The sequence below is a fragment of the Rhinoraja longicauda genome, chromosome 15 (assembly GCF_053455715.1).
Source record: "Rhinoraja longicauda isolate Sanriku21f chromosome 15, sRhiLon1.1, whole genome shotgun sequence".
Taxonomy (NCBI): Eukaryota; Metazoa; Chordata; class Chondrichthyes; order Rajiformes; family Arhynchobatidae; genus Rhinoraja; species Rhinoraja longicauda.
Genome location: NC_135967.1, coordinates 46,738,141 through 46,758,502, shown reverse-complemented (window position 1 = coordinate 46,758,502; position 20,362 = coordinate 46,738,141). Strand labels below are relative to the sequence as shown.

At 44.7% G+C, this 20,362-nt stretch overlaps 1 protein-coding gene across 1 annotated transcript in view; it reads left to right on the top strand.

The window, feature by feature from the left end:
• Positions 1 to 2,492: 2,492 nt before the first annotated feature.
• LOC144600705 (ribosomal protein S6 kinase alpha-6) overlaps positions 2,493 to 20,362 on the top strand; it is an 83,443-nt gene continuing 65,573 nt past the window's right edge. The window contains exon 1 of the mRNA XM_078412614.1: positions 2,493 to 2,653. Within this exon, the coding sequence (XP_078268740.1) occupies positions 2,588 to 2,653 (66 nt within the window). The 5' untranslated portion in view covers positions 2,493 to 2,587. The remainder of the gene's footprint in view (positions 2,654 to 20,362) is intronic.

Sequence of the window (20,362 nt, the reverse complement as noted above, 5' to 3'; positions counted from 1 at the left end):
TTGTTTTGTAAGTTATCAAATAAGTAGGTCAGCTAATATTTGACTTGTCGTCCCTGTTTGAAAGACGATGGCGTTTACAGGTTCCACGACCGCACAGTGTTGAAATATGCAGAGTAGATTCCAAAATGCAGCAAGAGTTTTGTCAAATCCAGACGTTCCAGACAAGTGTGCTCTCCAAATAAAGACAAATATGTAAAATTAGCACCTTTAGCAAAATTTGCTCATGCATTTTTTTCGCCTGCCATACAAATGATGAATTCTGCAACAGAAGTTTCTCTAAACTAAACGTTGATAGACACAAAATGGTGGAGTAAATCAATGGGACAGGCAGCATTTCCGGATAGAAGGAATGGGTGACGTTTTGGGTCGAGACCCTTCTTCAGAAGGGTTTTGAGTCTTGACCCGAAATGTCACCCATTCAATAAACAAAGGGCGCAGGAGTAGGCCATTCGGCCCTTCGAACAAGCACCGCCATTCACTGTGATCATGGCTGATCATCCACAATCAGTACCCCGTTCCTGCCTTCTCCCCATATCCCTTGTCTCTGCTATCTTTAAGAGCTCTATCTAACTCTCTCTTCTCTGCAGAGACGCTGCCTGTCCCGCTGAGTTACTCCAGCAATTTGTGTCTATCTTAGGTGTAAACCGGCATCTGCAGTTCCTTCCTAAAGTAAAAATTGAGCAGCTTTAAAGTTTTCAGTTGTCATACAACTAAATTCATGAGGGCTTTAGTACAGCCAGGTGGCACTTTGCCAACTTTTCTTAATCCATTAGTTAATTTATACTTTGGCTGGCACACAAAGCTGAGAATTAAACACACATCTGATTTATTGCACACTTTTTCTCTTAGTATTTAAGTATTGAGGTTCTTGGTCAGATATCATAAGGCCATGAGGAATAAGAGTAGAATTAGGCCATTCAGCCCATCAAGTCTACTCCACTATTCAATCATGACTGGTCTATTTCTCCTAACCCCATTCTCCTGCCTTCTCCCCATAACCTCTGACACCTTTACGAATCCATATTAGTGGATTCATATAGTAATCCACATTCCAAGTTGGCCAACAAACCAGGCAGCATCTCTGGATAGAAGGAATGGATGACGTTTTGGGTCTCGACCCAAAACGTCACCCATTCCTTCTCTCTCGAGATGCTGCCTGTCCCGCTGAGTTACTTTAACATTCTGTGTCTATCTTCGATGTAAACCAGCTTCTGCAGTTCCTTTCTAGACATATTCCAATTTGGTGCCAAGTTATCAAATAGTTTTAACTTTTGCAACTTGATGACATTGTTAGGTCTGGAAACTGTCTCGACCCGAAACGTCACCCATTCCTTCTCTCCAGAGATGCTGCCTGTCCCCTGAGTTACTCCAGCTTTTTGTGTCTATCTCTGGTGACATTGTTATCATTACACTGCCATGGAACCCATCAACACCTCACTTTGAGCCGAGCATCCAAGTCACAAGAATATCAAGACAAATTAGTTCCCAGACCACATTCAGCGCAAAATGCACAGCCCTGCGTGGCACAGCCACAGCCCTAGCACAAACAAACATTTGGCCTTTGGCCTGTACAAATGATGAATTCTGCAACAGAAGATGAGCAGCACAAAGTTGTATAGTTTTATAAGGTTTCTGCCTCTGTCACCATTTTCGAGTTGTTGAGCTTTGACTTGAGAAAGCCTTTCACTGCTCTCGGTGCACGTGGCCATAAACTAAACTAAACTAAGGGTGAGCACAGGACGCCTGGCCCAGACCGTGGGAACCGAGGAAGTGGGCATGCGCGCCACCGCCGCCTCCTCCCCGCCGCCGCCTCCTCCCCGCCGCCGCGGGGCGCTGCGGACCGGCGTGCTGACGTCACAGGCGGCGGCCATGTTGTGAGGGTCAGGCGACAGAAAGAAGATTCTTGACCGCAACCGTCAGAGACGCCGCCATCGACCCGCTCAGTTACTCCAGCACTTAGGATCTTTTGTGTTGAAAACACGACACAGACATCTGCAGTTCCTTGTGTCTACGGATTGGTGGTGGCCATGGTATGAAGGTTCCTGCTATGAACGCGCATCAGCGGATTAGCGGTGGCCATGCTGTGTGGGGCAGGCTGTGGGCGGCCATGTTGTGTGGGGCAGCCTGCGGGCGGTCATGTTGTGTGGGGCATGCTGTGGGCGGCAATGTTGTGTGGGGCACGCTGTGGGCCGCCATGTTGTGTGGGGCCGGCGGCCATGTTGTGTGGGGCAGGCTGTAGGCGGCCATGTTGTGTGGGGCAGGCTGTAGGCGGCCATGTTGTGGGGGGCAGGCTGTGGGCGGCGATGTTGTGTGGGGCAGGCTGTGGGCGGCCATGTTGTGTGGGGCAGGCTGCAGGCGGCCATGTTGTGGGGGGCAGGCTGTGGGCGGCCATGTTGTGGGGGGCAGGCTGTGGGCGGCCATGTTGTGTGGGGCAGGCTGTGGGCGGCCATGTTGTGTGGGGCAGGCTGTGGGCGGTGCCGGGGTGAGGGGAGGAGGGAGTCGCCTGTCCCACCCGCCAGCTGCTGCTGCTGCTGCTGCAACATGAGCGGCGGCCGAGGCGCCCGGCGGCGGCAGCAGCAGCGTTAGGATGCCGTTCGTGCAGCTGGATAAACCGTGGCAGGAGATGGAGATGGAGGTGTCGAGCATGAGTGAGGTGAGGCGGGGCGGGGCCGGGCCTGGGGGAGAGGGAGCGGAGAGCGGCCTGTCCCCGGCATGTCTGTCCCCGCCACACAGGCCGGGCTGGGGCCGGGGTGATGCCCGTCCGTCCGCCCGCCACACCGCGGGGAAACACAACAAAGCAGCGCGGATGAGAGCGCTAGACGGCGGGGAAAGTGCGGGTTAACAAAGTGCGGGGCCGGCTGGAGGATCAGACAATAGACAATAGGTGCAGGAGGAGGCCATTCGGCCCTTCGAGCCAGCATCGCCATTCAATGTGATCATGGCTGATCATTCTCAATCAGTACCCCGTTCCTGCCTTCTCCCCATACCCCCTGACTCCGCTATCCTTAAGAGCTCTATCTAGCTCTCTCTTGAATGCATTCAGAGAATTGGCCTCCACTGCCTTCTGAGGCAGAGAATTCCACAGATTCACAACTCTCTGACTGAGAAAGTTTTTCCTCATCTCCATTCTAAATGGCCTACCCCTTATTCTTAAACTGTGGCCCCTGGTTCTGGACTCCCCCAACATTGGGAACATGTTTCCTGCCTCTAACGTGTCCAACCCCTTAATAATCTTATTCGTTTCGATAAGATCTCCTCTCATCCGTCTAAATTCCAGTGTATCCTCATCCTTCTAAATCAGTGCCCGGCCGGGGTTATGTGGAGAAGGCGGGAGGGAGGGAGAGGAGCATCAGCCGGAGTGGACACGATGGGCCGAGTGGCCCCATTCTGCTCCTGTAACTCATGAACAAATGATCAGGAATTTAATTGAAATATGTAACACAGACGCAGTCTGACGAAGCCAGGGTCTCCACGCGACCTCATCCGTCAGTCCCTTCACAGTAGATGCTGCCCGACCCGCTGTCTTGCAGACACAAAGTGTTGGAGTTACTCAATAGTCAATAGTCGTTTATTTGTCACATACACATAAATGTGTAGTGAAATGAAACATTACCGGCAGTTCAACAATAAGACCAATAAGAATAATCAATCAATAAAAATGCAATAATACATACAATCATAAACTAACATCAAACAAAAAGAAACATCCATCACAGCAAGTCTCCTCCAGTCCCTCCTCACTGTGATGGAAGGCTAGAATGTCTTTTTCTCTTCCCTGCCGTATTCCCCCGCGGTCAGGCTGTTGTAGTTGCCACGTCGGGACGGTCGGGGCTCCCGATGCTGCGGGTCGGGCAGCATCTGGAGAGAAGGAATGGGTCAAAGAGCGCCGGAGACCGGTCGAGCTGTTGCCTCACGGCGCCAGACACTGTCCTGGGTGTGAACCTGACCATGGGTGCTGTCTGTGTGGAATTTGCACGTTTTCGCCAAGATCTTCGCTTTCCTCACGCATTCCAAAGACATGCAGGTTTGTAGGTTAATTGGTTTGGTAAAATTGGAAATTGTCCCTAGTGTGTGTAGAATAGTGTTCGTGTGCAGGGGTCGGTGTCGACCTTGTGGGCCGAAGGGCCTGTTTCCGCGCTGTACCTCTGTAATTTAAAAGAGCCATCGCCGGCCATCGAGCACACTAGTTCTATGTTATCCCACTTTCTCATCCACTCCTTACACACTAGGTGCAATTTACAGAGGCCAATTAACCTACAAACCCACATGTCTTTGGGATGTGGGAGGAATCCAGAGCACCTCCCCCAGCAGGCCTGTTAGTGCCCTTTATATCTAAACTAATCTAAACCTGGAGGAAAACCACTCAGTCAGTCACAGGGAGAAGATGCAAACCACATAGACAATGCCTGAGGTCAGGATTGAACCTCGGTCTCTGCTGCTGTGAGGCAGCAGCTCTACCAACTATGTGAGAGGGCCGTTCAGTGTTTGATAACTGTGGGGACGAGCTTGAGTCTGGTCACCAAGGTGCTGTTGGACGTTGGGCTTCCCCAGCCGAGCCCTGAACCATTTACTCACCATGGGAGAGAAAAGGCAAAGTTCTGGAGAGGCTCAGTGGGGCAGGCAGCATCTGTAAAGGGAGTGGACGAGTGACGATTCAGCCTGGGGCCGATGTAACAGAAAATAACTGCACTAACTGGTAGCTTACACTTAAGTCTGTTTGCAGTTAGCACATGCTAGTAGGAAAGGCCGCTATCAAATTGTCAATTTCTCTTATTGATCAGAGGAATTGATGATTTACTCTGATCGATAATCTGAGGAATCCGGCTAATAAAGGAGGAAGTTGACACCGTTGAAACAAAATGTCGTCTGTCCATTCCCTCCACGGAACCTGCTGAATTACGTAGAAACAGAAAACAGGTGCAGGGGGAGGCCATTTGGCCCTTTGAGCTAGCACCGCCATTCAATGTGATCATGGCTGATCATCCTCAATCAGTAACCCGTGCCTGCCTTCTCCCCATATACCTTGATTTCGCTAGCCCCTAGAGCTCTATCTAATTCTCTTTTAAATTCAACCAGTGAATTGGCCTCCACTGCCCTCTGTGGCAGAGAATGCCACAAATATACAACTCTGGGTGGAAAAGTTTTTTTCTCACCTCAGTTTTAAATGCCTTCCCCTTTATTCTTAGACTGTGGCCCCTGGTTCTGGACTCCCCCAACATTGGGAACATTTTTCCTGCATCTAGCTTGTCCAGTCCTTTTTTATAATTTTATACATTTCTATAAGATCCTTTCTCGTCCTTCTAAACTCCAGTGAATACAAGCCCAGTCTTTCCAATCTTTCCTCATATGACAGTCCCGCCATCCTGGGGATTAACCTCCATCACTGTCACATTTGCTCCGTATTCTAGCTTCTGTAGCTCGTTGTGTTGGCACTGGAGAGGAACCTGGTGCCTGGCATGCATCGACGTTCCTGTGGCCAGCCCATCCTCCTGTACTTATAGCAGAACAAGGCAGGGAAACTATCCCACACACACGAGGGACAATTTACTAACGGGATCACTCTTATCAGTAAAATGGACAACTTTATAAATTACGCAGATAGGCACAAAAAGCTGGAGTAACTCATCGGGTCAGGCTGCATCTCGGAAGAAAAGGAATAGGTGACCTTTCGGGTCGAGACCCCTCTTCAGACTGAGAGTTGGGGGAAAGGGAAACGAGATATGTAGACGGTGATGTAGAACGATATCAAACAAATGAACGAAAGATATGCATAAACATAACGATGATAAAGGAAACAGGCCATTGTGAAAACGAGTTACAATGAGACTCAACAAGATGACTTTGAAGCTAGCACAACCTCATGGGTGATGAATGATAAATAATGATCCTGCTTGTTTGAGCCGACTTCAGATTTACTTGTGAGCTACCAGTTCACTTGTTTTCGGTTTAGTCTGTCCATCCCTTATTGGTGCAGTCACAGTTCCTTCCCCACAATGACACTCCTGAGTTCCCATCAGGCCTCATCATTTCCCTCTTCTGCCCCAGTCTTTTTCTTCAGTGTAGTATAAACAGGATAAATGTACAGTCTTTCACCCAGAGTCGGGGAATCAAGAACCAGAGGACAAGGGTCTAACGTGAGAGGAGAAAGAATTAATAGGAACCTGAGGGACAACTTTTTCACAACTTTTTGGTGGGTGTGTGGATATAACGACATTCAAAAGATACTTGGATGTAAGGGAAGAAATGTTTAGAGGGATATGGGCCAAAAGCAGGCAGGTGGGACTAGCGTAGATGGGGCATCTTGGTTGGCAGATGCAAGTTGAGCTGAAGGGCCTGTCTCCATGCTGTATGACTCTGAGATGGTGGAGCACCTTGAGTAGTTAAGTTTCGTTAGAAAGGCTTGATCACAGAAATCTGACCTCGATCTGCAATGCAATCTGGAGAAAATGCTGCGTTCCCAACGGTGTTCTGTTTGGACGAGGGATAAAAAGCAAGCCCCTCTCTTTTTTGAAGAAGAATAAGATAACTATTTCTCACGTCCTTAAAGTAAAATAGACACAAAATGTTGGAGTAACGCAGCATCTCTGGAGAAAAGGAATGGGTGAAGTTTCGGGTCGAGACCCTTCTCCAGAGATGCTGCCTGTCCCGCTGAGCTATTCCAGCATTTCGTGTCTACAATTTAAACCAGCATCTGCAGTTCTTTCCTACACTTCAAGTTGGATATCTAGTTGTGATTACATGGGAGTCCTGCTTTGTTCAAATTGGCTGTTCCGTGGTCTACAGTCTGCCAATATCTGCAATTTCAAGTGTTATATTAGCTGTAAAGTACTTGGGATGGTCTAAAGGGTTTATGAAGGCATAATCTAAAAACATGTTTTTATGAAAGAATGTAGGTCTTGATATAAAATTGGAAGATCAGTCTGGAGAAAGGGTCTCGACCCGAAACGTCACCCATTCCTGCTCTCCAGAGATAGTGCCTAACCCGCTGAGTTACTCCAGCATCTTGTGTCTACCTTCGATTTAAACCAGCATCTACAGTTTTCTTTCCTACACACAGACCTAGTGCAATACAAGATCTAGTTTTTGATGCAGTGTGCAGATTCCTTGACTGCTGTGTGAGGTCCTCATTTTCGTTCATTCTCAGGAAGGTTAGTTGCAATGGGAAGAAGTGAAAGACGAGCTTGTGTATAAATCGGCCACTATTCCACAATGTTTTTAGTGCATCTTAGCGCTTTTTTGTAGACGCAAGGAACTGCAGATGTTGGAATCTTGCATGGGGGACCACAAGGTGTTGGAGTAACTCAGCGGGTCAGGTGGCATTTTTAGAGAACTCTGTTTTGGGTCAGGACCCTTCTTCCAACTGATTGTAGTATGGGGGGGGGGGTGTTAGGTGTGTGGAGGACAAAGACCGGCAGGTGACGAAGGGTCTCAACTCGAAACGGCAACTGTCAGTCAGAAGAAGTGTCCCGATCCAAAATGTCCTCTGTCCATGTTCTCCAGGGATGCTGCCTGACCCGCTGAGTTACAAGAGCACTTTGCACCTTTTTTTTCTCTTGCTGGCAAGTGAAATGTGGATACAGATGAGATGGCAGATGGTGCAAAGGCTGGAGACAAAAGGGTGTCAGATAAGGAGAGAAGAGGAGTGAGATGTGAAGCCAGAGGGAGGGACATAGATGGAAAGGAGCAGGGGGAGTTAATGGGAGGAATGGATGTACAGTGGGAGTGGCCACAGGAAAGAGAAATAAATTCTTAAACGGGGACATATTTAAAATTGGAGAATTCAATGTTGAGCTTTAGAACTTTTCATATGCTTTAGTTTATTGTCACGTGTACAGTGAAAAGCTTTTTGTTGCGTGCTAACTAGTCAGCGGAAAGACTATACACGATTACATTCGAGCCGTCCGCATTGTACAGATACACGATGAAAGGAATAAAGTTCAAATGCCTGGTTTAAAAAAAACTGGGATTCAGGCGTATGGAAGAGTATGTGGCAACAGGATCAGTAGTTTTTGTCCTGCCATCTTAAGAAGTCTTTCTTGGCAGTTGGAAGCTCGTAGATAAATACATGCATGTTATGGAATTACTTACGCATGCATTTAGCCATTTAATTTTTTAATATTACACATGCCACATAATTGGAAATGTTCTGCTGACATTGGCAGCGATTGGAGGTGGCACTGTGGTGGAGCAGCTGGCACTTCTGCCGGGCAGCGTCTGGCTTAGAAACAGAAACATAGGGAGTAGGTACAGGAGGAGGCCATTTGGCCCTTTGAGCCAGCACCGCCATTCATTCTGATCATGACTGATCATCCACAATCAGTAACCCGTGCCTGCCTTCTCCCCAATCCCTTGATTACACTAGCTCCCAGAGCTCTATCTAACTCTCTTTTAAATTCAACCAGTGAATTGGCCTCCACTGCCTTCTGTGGCAGAGAATTCCACAAATTCACAACTCTCTGGGTGAAAAAGTTTCTACTCACCTCAGTTTTAAATGGCCTCCCCTTTATTCTTAGACTGTGGCCCCTGGTTCTGGACTCCCCCAACATTGGGAACATTTTTACTGCATCTAGTTTGTCTAGTCCTTTTATAATTTTATATGTCTCTATAAGATCCCCTCTCATTCTTCTAAACTCCAGTGAATACAAGCCCAGTCTTTCCAATCTTTCCTCATATGAGGGTCCTGACTCCGAATGCTGTCTGCATATTCTCCCCATGACTGCTTGGTTTTCCTCCAGGTGTGTTGGATTCTTCCCACGCCTCAAAGACGTGGCAGGTTAAGTGGCCTCTGTATGTTGTAAAAATAAGTGTCAAAAGGCCACGTGTGGGAGAGGGAATGTTTTGCAGAGATACAGCGAAGGAAGGTATCACAAAATGCTGGAGTAACATTTTGTTAGGCAGGTCAGGCAGCATCCAGGAGAGAGGGAATTGGTGACATTTCGGGTCGAGACCCTTCTTCAGAGGAGAGAGGGACACGACAGCGAAGGAAGGGTTAACAGGATTACTCACCTGGGAACCAGCACGGGCTAATGGGCCGAACAGAGTCCGTCCGCACCGGCACACTAACACTATCCCACACACACTTGGGACAATTTACAATTTTACCAAGCCAATTAACCTACAAACCTGTACGTCTTTTGGAAACCGAAAATCTTGGAGATCTGTCTGAACGAACTCTGTACAGACAGCCCCCGTAGTCAGGATGGAACCCGGGTCTCCGGCGCTGTAAGGCAGCAACTCTATCGCTGCGCCACCGTGCCGTCACATCTGAAGTGAGAATGGTTTAGGTGGGAAGCTTGGTACAGGGATGAAAATACCTCAACAAAAGGTTTTAGCAAAGGAAAAGTCAGGAAGAGATGAAGAGAATTGAAAAGCAAGTAGAAAATACTCATTTAATTTAAACAAACCTATCTGATATTTCTTTTCTCTGTGATAATTTAGGACCCGATATGATGTGTTTTAATGCGTTAAATTGGATTTGCTTGGTATTTGTTCTGTTAAGGGATTAATGTTTGGCTCAATGTGTGGTAAAATATTAAGATTGCCTTGACTTCCGAGCTGGGCTCCTGTGCCGAGGATAGGGAGAATGGATTTTTAAATGAATAAGGCACAGTCTGCAAATATTGGGGTGGGGCGTGCTCACTTCATCCAAAAGAAATCTAGTCTTTGGCAATGTTGATAAGATTTGTCATAGTCTCACGCAAATAAAAGCCAGGGAAAGTGGATCCCAGAAATAAGTTAAAAACAAGTCACCATAAAATATATTTAGGCTATGGGGTTACAGGTTGCTTTCCTTACCCCAATTCATGTGCTGGGACAGTGATGTTTGCTTTCTTCACCTGGGTTTCCAGCATCCTTAATTTAACTAGGGAAAAGGACAAGAGGTGCTGGAGTAACTAAGAGAGTCAGACAGCATCTCTGGCGAACATAGACAGGTGACGTTTTGGGTCAGGACCCTTCTTCAGACTCCTCTCTATAACAAAAAGCACCCAGACCCAAAATGGCACCTGGGAACCTGGACCCACTACAAGGTGTCACTGCGAGAAGCGATCTTGCTTTCTCTCCACTCTGCATTTGACACTCGGACAATAAAAACGCACGTGTCAGTCCCCTGCTCTACCCACTCTATCCCCAGAATGTGCAGCCAGTTAGTTCTAATTCTCTAACTTTGCTGACAACACTGCCCTTGCTGGATGAATTACAGATAATGATGAGTCGGAGTATAGATCGTCAGATTGAATAGTGCCAGAAAAACAACAACTTTGCTCTCAACATCTGTAAAGCCAGGTAACTGATTGCTGACTTTGGGAGAGGAAGTCCGAGGATCCTCAAACATATCTTCGTTGATTAAACGGTGGTGGAGAGAGTCCAGAACTTCAAGTTCCAGGGCACACATATCTATGAGGATCTATCCTGGACTCAGCACATTGATACAATCGTAAACCAAGCCCATCAACACCTCTACGTTCATGAGAAAACTGAAGAGATTTGGGATGTCGATGATTACTAATTTGAGCTTGTACTAGTGTGTACGGTAGCGAGCATATGGACTGGTTGCATCACGGCCTGGTTCGGCAACTGGAACGCCAAGGAACGAAGGCGATTACATAAAGCTTTGAGCGCTGCCTGGTCCGTCGTGGGTACTGACCTCCCCACCATCGAAGGGGTCGACAGGGGTCGCTTTCTCCAAAAGACAGCCAGCATCATCAGAGACCCACACCACTCTGGCCACCCTCTCATTTCACTCCTGCCGTCAGGAAGAAAGTACAGGAGCCTGAAAACTAACGGAGTCGGGAACAGCTTCTTCCCAACAACCATCAGGCGATTGAACGCTGTGAACTCTGACCAAACGCAGAACCACGAAATACCTTGGTTGCATGAGGGCCTTTGGGCTTTGTTTTGCACTATATTGGGTTTCTTATTGAACTTTATTTTTGTTTGTTTGTTATTATTTAGTGAGTAATCTGCTTGCAGACCTGTTGTGGTGCTGCAAAAAAGAATTTTGTTCCGTTTTGCTTCATGTGACAATAAAACACTGGCTCGTGACTTGTGGAATGCCTGTGATAGGGTGGAGACCAAGGTATTAGTTACTTTAATAAACAGGCAGAAACGGAAAAAGACAAGGAAATCGAAGCATACTGCTGCAACTTAATGTACATTTGTTTACCTTCCGGTTCTGTGGAAGGTCTTTGACTTGAAATATCCACTGTTTCTCTCCTCCCAGATATTCCCTGGCATGCTGAGTGCTTCCAGCATTTTGTTATTGTTATAATTTTGAATTACTCTGAGAGTCTGCCAGACATATTGAGATAAATAGCTCCCATCAGCACTATAATTTGTTAAGGACCTTTGTAAATACTAAACAAATCGTTCTACTGTGGCATTCATTCCGAATGTTTCAAAAGATAATATTTTTTAGGCAAATCTATGATTTTTGAAGCATCCAAAAAATTTTCACTTGATCAGTATGTGCTTTTCTTTCCACTATTCTTAAGTAATCAGTATATACCTGATTGGGAATGAATGGTGGTAAAAATTGATTGTGAATTCATTGAATCTGAACCGACTCTCTAAATTGTCCTCCACATACTAACTGCATGCTTTCCATCTCGTTTGCAAGAAATACTGTGCTTTTTGTCATTTTTGTGGAATATGGCAGATTTTGTATAATGCTGGAACTAAATGGTTTTATTGTCCTGGGTGATTCTGGAGGTGTGAGGCCTGATGTATTGGAAGATCAGCCGATTGATCTTGGTGAGGAAGTGTGACGCAGGATTGCTGAAGTGCGTGGGTGAAATAACAAAGGATTGCTCGCATTGGTTGTTAATGTCTTTAAGTACAATTTATATTCCTTGCCATACTCTTGTCTGAATATATTTCTCTGTGTTCATGTCTCATCAGGAATTAAGTTTTGCCATTTTTCACTGATAAAATGAATGTTGCACAGGATTAGATTTTTTAGCTTCAGCGCAGACGAGGAGCGTTTAACGACACAAAACATTGCAGTAGTTTGCCCGTCTGAGTTTTTAAATCTAAATAGCATTCGTATAAATAACGTTGACGCAATTGAAAATGGCAAATAGCCAGTTTAATTAGCAAAAGAGGCAAATAATAGAGCCGCTGCCTCACAGTGCCAGAGACCCGGGCTCGATCCTGACCTCGGCTGCTGTCCGTGTGGAGTTTGCACGTTCTCCCTGTGACCAGGCAGGTTTCCTCCAGGTGCTCTCGTTTCCTCCCATGTCCCAAAGACGTGCAGGTTTGTAGGTTAATCAGCCTCTATAAATTGCCCCCAGCATGTTGGGATTGGATGAGAAAGTAGGTTGACGTGGAACGACTGTGCGTGGATGATCGATGGTCAGTGTGGACTAGGTGGGCCGAAGGGCCTGTTTCCATCCTATATCTGTACACTAAAATCTATTTATCTACTAAGGTTGTACAGCCATACAACTTGGTGTCATACAAGCTAGGGGAGTCTTCATGCGTGTAATTTACTAGATACTCCAAAGATACAGACAATCACTTTGGAAGTATTCTCCCACAACACAGCTAACTGAGAGGCCAAGGGTGTTCTGTTTCAATTTATTTTGCCGGGCTATCCAAATAAAGGCCACTTGGAAACCTTGCAACTCAGGCAATCAATTCTACCTGTACAAGTGGTTTTATTCTTAATCAAGTGGGCAATCAAATCTTTAAAAAAGGGTTGATGTTGCTGGCCAAGGCAGACGTAACTTGCTAACGTCAGCAGCGTGAGATTTATGAAAGTTGTGACATTGTCGTATCTGCTTTAATGTGGTCCACAAAAGCCAAAGTACTTGAACACCCATGCATCATTGCAGCAAAAAAATATGCAAATTGCTGGGGTACATCGCCTATCCATGTTCTCCAGAGGAGCTACCCGACCCACTGTTAATCCAACACTTTGCAAAGTAGCAAGATGCAAAGTAGCATCTGCAGTTGCTTGCATCTATCGTTGCTTGTACATCGGCTGCTGTATATTTCTAGTGGCCTAACTGTTCAATTAGTGGATCAAGGTAGATCCCTCCTTGGCCCTTTTGACTCCAGTGCGGTCACTGCCAGTCTGCCACAGAATACGTCCTTGGTCAAACTTTTCTCTTGTCATTTTGAAAACTGTCAGGCTCTTTGGTGAGGCTCCAAGCAATAAGCTCAAGGAGAATCCTAAAAGATTCTGTAAGTATATTAAGAGTAAGAAGGTAGCCGAGAAGAGGGTAGATCACCTTAAAGATCAGTGTGATACTCCATATATGGATCAAAGGGAAAAGACGAGGTCTTAAACAATGGGAGGGAGGTTGGTTTGCGTGATGGTCTGGGCTGTGTCCATAAATCTTTGCCATTTCTTGCAGTTTTGGATAGAGCTGTTCCCAACCCATGCTGTGATGCATCCTGATAAAACGCATTCTCAGGTGCATCTGTAGAAGTTGCACCTGTCATTTGTTGACCTCGGGTCTAGGATTTCCCACCCATCCCTCGATCAGTCTCCACCTCCAGTCCTTGGTCGGCCTCCCTTCACCTCCACCGCTTGGTCACCACTTCACACACCCCCACTCCATGGGCTGCCTTCCTTCCCCCCACCCCCCACTAGCTCCAGTCCATTTGTTTTGTTTCAGTCCTCCCCACCCCACTTCTGTCTCCTCACCTCTCTCCTTCCACCCTAGATGTGTCTCCCTCCTCTTCCTCACCTTCCATCACCTCCTCTCTGAGTTGTTTCTTGGCCCTGGGTATTGTTGGAATTGCCCTCTAACAAACTGTCTCATCTTTGATTTGTCTAATTGTACCTGGAGATATTTTCTAAGTTACGGACTGTGTATCATTCTGATGGCATCGTGCACTCGGGTATAAGTTTGCTTGACTGTTCGGTTAGAGTCTTGGTGTTGTAATTAAAGGATCTGAAGTCAGTTAAGTCAAATTCCGCAGAAGGATCTCTTGAAGTTAATTACAAAGAATCGTAATTTGTTTTTTATGCCTTCAGACTTAAGTATTTCACTGCTGATGACGAACTTGTTTTTGGAGTATTGTTATTGCTCAGAAGGTTAGCATCAAATGAAATAAGTAGCGAATTAAGAAATACATGCTTCTTGTTCTTTATGATATAACTAGAAATTTGAATGTCTTGAAAGATTTGGGTTCTGTTTGAAAATGATTATATTTTCAAAGAACTTGTGCATCTTGTCCGTCATTTGAGAAAGGGAATAACGCGAATAACGTTTCGTGCAAGGTGAAGTCCAGTGAAGTCCGATCAAAGATAGTCCGAGAGTCTTCAATGAGGTAGACAGTAGCTCAGGACTGCTTGAGTGTCTTGTGAGAGAGATTTCCTTCCGCTGTATTAAATGCACGCATCCGGTATCAGGTATTGCTGACTCCTGTGAATTTTCAGGCGAAGTACATTTTGCCCTTGGCAAAGAGAGAAATGGTTGAATCGTATATGCCTCGCTGTGCAGTTGTAAACAGTTATGAAGTGAAGATAAACACTAAAGGCTAGAGTAACTCAGCAGGTCAGACAGCATCTCTGGAGAGAAGGAATAGGTGACGTTTTGGGTCGAGACCCTTCTTCATACTGAGAGTCAGGGGAAATGGAAACGAGATACAGACGGTGATAAAGAGAGATACGGAACAAATGAATGAAAGTTATCAAAATTGTAACGATGATGAAAGAAACAGGCCATTGTTACCTGTGGGCTAGGTGAAAATGAGTTACAGACAATAAGACTCAACAAGATGACTTTGAAACTAGTAAACCGACTTGGATGGAGAAAGAGGGGATACAAGGATAACTTGAGGATAGAGAAATCAATATTCATATCGCTAGGTTGTATGCTGGAACAGCACCTCATATTTTGCTTGGGCAGCTTAGTCTCAGTCTGAATAAGAGTCTCAACCCGAAATGTCACTTATTCCTTTTTGCCAGAGATGCTGTCTGATCCGCTGAGTAATCCCAGTTTTTTGTGTCTTATCTTCGGTTTAAACCAGCATCTGCAGTATGAAGTCGTGGATTTTCAGATGTTATTACAGGATATAAATTTGCAATGTATCATTTTCATTTCACAATGTGGCTGGTGATAGTCATATTTTACAGTTACCAGATAGGGCAAAAAAAAACCTGGATTTATTTAAACATGTCATAATTTCAGTAGTGCAAGCTGATTTCAGCAGCCGAAGAGAGGACCTGGCAAATGGAGGATGGGCTGTTCATAAAATTTAAGCTGATAAGTGAGTGTTGTTTCAAAGAGCGTTCAGGGCCAGTGGTGTTAAAGTTATATGCACGCTATCAGACTACAGACCACGTTAGTCACCTTAAGAATGAAGCAATGCCTTTTTATTCGCGCATGCGGCAGTGGGAGAGCAACCCCGAGTATGGCAACATACTCGCTGTCCCTCGTGGTCCCACTCAAAGGTTCGATCCAAAGCCCTGCTTATTTATACTGGGGGGGGGAGGGACCCATACCTCTTTCATCATCAGCACCCTTGAATCAAAGCCCCTTGTGTTAGGACATGCCTGGATGTGCTCCTCTGCACTTACACTCTTAACCCTTTCAGTCCTGAAACTCTTTCAGCGGGTTCTGAAGGCAAAGGCAAGGGTGAAAGGCAAAGATGGCAGGATTAGGGAGTCTTGGATGACAGAGGGTATTGGAGGTTTGATCAGGGAGAAATTAAGAAAATGGGAGATTAAAATGGGATTATGACATACCCTTGGCAAGTAAGATTGAGGAGAATCCCAAGATATTTACCATGGGAAAAAAAGTGTGCCCAAAAATGTGTGGAGCCAAGCGATGTGGAAGATGGTGGGGTGGGTTACCTGGAGCGGCTCGGTGTCGAGGAAGACGGAGGTGTTCAATGTTATGGGATGCCCTGTGTTGTCCAATCCCCAGGGCTGGATGACTTATATCTGGGGTTGTTTTGAGAAGTAAGGGTGGAGGTAGTTTGGCTCGGTAGTTTGGCATCTTTCTTAGCCATGGATGAAATGCTGGAGGGTAGCTAATGTTATTCCTTTGTTTAAGGGCAATAGAGATAAATCAGGTAATTACAGGCCAGAGAGCCTTGCATGAAAGGTAGGGAAAGGTTGGGAGAAAATCCCGAGGGATAGAATTTGTGTAGATTTGGAAAAGCAAATACAACGATAGTTAGCATTTGCGGAGGCAATCCTGTCTCTAAAATGTGAATGAGTTTTGTCAGGAAGGAGGTAACTAAGGAGAATGATGAAGTAAGTCATTGTCTTTGTGGAGTTGCATAAAGCATTTGATAAGGTCCCACAAGGCCAATTGAACCAAGGAAAATTGGCTCAGTGATAGGGGTCAGACGTTCATATGGAGGGATGCTTTTCTGATTGGGTGCCTGTGATCATTTTGGTAAGTCAGATGGGGGATTGGTATGGTAGCTGAGTAAGGAATGTTGATAAACAGAGGGCATTAAGGTTTGTCCATGGTTTACTGAAAATGGCAACACAATTGATATGGGAATAACGTTTAGTGCAAGATAAAGCCAGTAAAGTCCAATCAAAGGTGGTGAAGAAGAAGTTTAATCCTTGGACTACCTTTAATCAGACCTTACTGGTCTTTATATTGTTCTCTTTATTAAGTTTCTGTACACTGTTGGCTCAATTATAATCACGCGTAATCTTTCCGCTGACTGGTTAGCATGCAATAAAAAGATTTTCTCTGTGCCTGACACAAGGCAATAAACGAAACTATAAATAAGACTGTTCCTTCTGAAACCATTGTCATTTGCCGGAATCATATTTACTGCATCTTAATCAATAAAAACCGATCCATGATTAAGTAAATTGATTCTGCATTGTTAATCATTATCTCTGGGATTTATTTTTACCAATTTTCTTTATTTCAGTTTTTTTTCTTTTTGACTCTGTGGTTGTGAATAATTTAGTGGTGATGTAGGTTTGGGGTCGTTCAGACACTGAGTACACAATTATCATTAAAAACTGCAATATTTACTTACAGATTCCTTGCTTTGCCATCCTTCTAGACCTTTTGGCTACACATTTATAGGACGTGACTCCTTTAGAAATTGTCATATTGTTTGTCAGCATCTAAAATTCTGCTGAGTGAATAGTTACAATGGTGAAAACTGGAAGATTAAAAACTATAAAGCACTATCTCTGTATATTGAATGATTTTATAATTATCCCTTCCTTGAATGTTGAATCAGTATCCAAACCCAGGGGAATGACTGCACCCATGAAATTATCTGAAGTCTGTTGTGTATATTATGTAGTCAACTCTTAATTTTAAACCGTTGCTTGTTCAAAACACCTAATTATGAATTCAGGTTGAATGAAATAGCATTTAGAGTAGACATTGGACCCTGTAAACATTTTGTGTTGCTTTAATTTAGTGGAGCTTTGTGCGAATACTTAGAACTGATAACTTTCAGTTCTTTTAGTTTATTGTCACGTGTACCGAGGTACAGTGAAAAGCTTTTGTTGCGTGCTAACCAGTCAGAGGAAAGAGAATACATGATTACAATCAAGCCATTCAGTGTACAGATGCATGATAAGAGAATAACGTTTAGTGCAAGGTAAAGCCAGTAACGTCCAAACAAAGATAGTCCGAATATAATATATTATACTCGATGGTAATGCTCATTGGATAATACAATCAGAATAGATTCTTGGCCATGCGAGCTACAAAAGAGTCAAAAAAGAGATCCCAGTCAAATCCCACATTCACACACTAGATCCAGAGCTCTGGGCTTTTTTACTCTTCATCCCAAAAGCATTTAAATGTGATGTGAGCTTCTACTTCTACTATCCTTTCAAGCAATGAGTTCCAGACTACTGCCTTCCTCGGAATGAAATTATCTTATCTGTCTCTAATTCTTCAACAAAGTATTTTAAATCTAGATCTAGGAAAAACTCCACGGAATAAGGCAGAATTGCTCTTTATGATGTTTCTGTTAAGGTATAATCAAAAGGAACTGCAGATGCTGGTCTACATCAAAGATTGACACAAAAATGCTGGAGTTTAGGCAGCATCTCTGGCGAAAATGTACAGGTGACGTTTCAGGTCAAACCGATGAAGGGTCCCAAACCGAAATGTCACATATCTTTTCTCTCCAGAGATGCTGCCAGACCCGCTGAATTACTCCAGCATTTTGTGTCTATTTTTGTTAAGGTATCGTCATTCTATATCTGTCACACCGTAACCTTGCTCTGATTTCACGTTTCATTATTCATCTACAATAATATTTATTTTGCTGTACCTTGGTGCCATTTTACAGCGAATCCAACCTTCTGCAATGCCTGACTTCTGTCCTCTAATCCCTTATATCCTACTCCAGCACTCTGTTAGTCAGATCCGTTCTTCTCATTTATGGTCAATATTATTTCCATGACAAAGTTTCCCGTCTAAGCTCTTTGGTTCCAGAAATGAAAGCATTTTCACACAGATGGCATCACTGGAAAATATTGATGTTATAGAATGGTTAAACAAATCTCAGTTCAAATGCTTTTTCCAGACGAGCACGTTTTGTTCCTTTTCAAAGCTGTGAATCTCATGTGTTGGAAGGTTTAAAGTTTCAATTATTTCCTCTATGGTGGCATATTTGTCTTGGGAATGTGGTTTTTTTTAGACTTCAGACTTTGGAGAGACAGCATGAAAACAGACCCTTCAGCCCACCAGGGTCTGCGTTGACCTGCGATCACTATGTACACTAGCACTATCCTACACATTAGGGACAATTTATCATTTTTACCAAAGCCAATTAACCTACAAACTAGGCCAATTAATCTACAAAGAGTAAAAGAGCCACTGTACCACCCTGTTGTGAGGATGGGAGAGGTGGTAAAGCAGTGAAAACAGCACGAGCTTGCATTTCCATGGTGTCTTGATCAGATGAAGTTACTGCAAAGATTGTTCAAGCTACATTGATCGATGTAGAGCAGGACATGGTGTGGGGAGGCGGGAGTGAAAAACTGAGGTGGTTGAAAGTCAGGGTCTCAAAGCACAGAATGGACGTGTGCAACAAGAGATTACTGAAATGTGGTGACTTTGTGCATTTTATTTGCATACAGCGTTTCCTTTTTCTTAATTCAGATTTGGGCTATCTGTGGCTTTCAGTACTTGTATGAGATCCAGAACAGCTTCTGTACCTTAAGCCGTAAAGCAGATGGGCACCGGCATTTTTAGTGAGAAACAATATTGGGTAGGACTTGTAATGAGATTTCAAAGAACTGCAGCTGCTGGTTTATGCAAAAGAAAGACACAAAATTCTGGAGTGGGTCAGGCAGCTTCTCTGGAGATCATGGATAGGTGATGTTCTGGGTGGGGACCCTTCTTCAGACTCAAATGTTGGTATTTTGTCAAATTTGGAGCTGTTGTTTAAGAGAATGTTAAGAGGCATCAAGACTTGAGTTGATAGTACAGACCTGGATTTTGGAATTGGTTGTAGAATTAATAATGGAGAGAGATTATTTGTGGAAGTGAAAGAACATCACCTTTGTGACCGAAGATAGACACACAAAACTGGAGTAACTCATCAGGTCAGACAGAATCTCTGGAGAAAAGGAATAGGTGACATTTCGGAAAAGGAATTTGTGTGTGTGTGTGTGTGTGTAGGCTTTGGCTTCAGTTTTAGCTTAGTAAGTGCTAATAAGATTGGGTTGAATTCTGCCAAAGGTTGAATGACTGTGTATTCTTAGCATCTCCGGCTGGCTGAACATTTTGGTAATGGCAGTTGTTTTAGACAATATACAATAGGTGCAGGAGTAGGCCATTCGGCCCATTGAGCCAGCACCGCCATTCAATGTGATCATGGCTGATCATTCTCAATCAGTACCCCGTTCCTGCCTTCTCCCCGTACCCCCTGACTCCGCTATCCTTAAGAGCTCTATCTAGTTCTCTCTTGAATGCATTCAGAGAATTGGCCTCCACTGCCTTCTGGCAGAGAATTCCACAGATTCACAACTCTCTGACTGAAAAGGTTCTTCCTCATCTCAGTTCTAAATGGCCTACCCCTTATTCTTAAACTGTGGCCCCTGTTTCTGGACTCCCCCAACATTGGGAACATGTTTCCTGCCTCTAGCGCGTCCAATCCCTTAATATTCTTATATGTTTCAATAAGATCCCCTCTCATCCTTCTAAATTTCAGTGTATACAAGCCTGGTCGCTCCAGTCTTTCAACATACGACAGTCCCGCCATTCCGGGAATTAACCTAGTAAACCTACGCTGCATGCCCTCAATAGCAAGAATATCCTTCCTCAAATTTGGAGACCAAAACTGCACACAGTACTCCAGGTGCGGTCTCACTAGGGCCCTGTACAACTGCAGAAGGACCTCTTTGCTCCTATACTCGACTCCTCTTGTTATGAAGGCCAATATTCCATTGGCTTTCTTC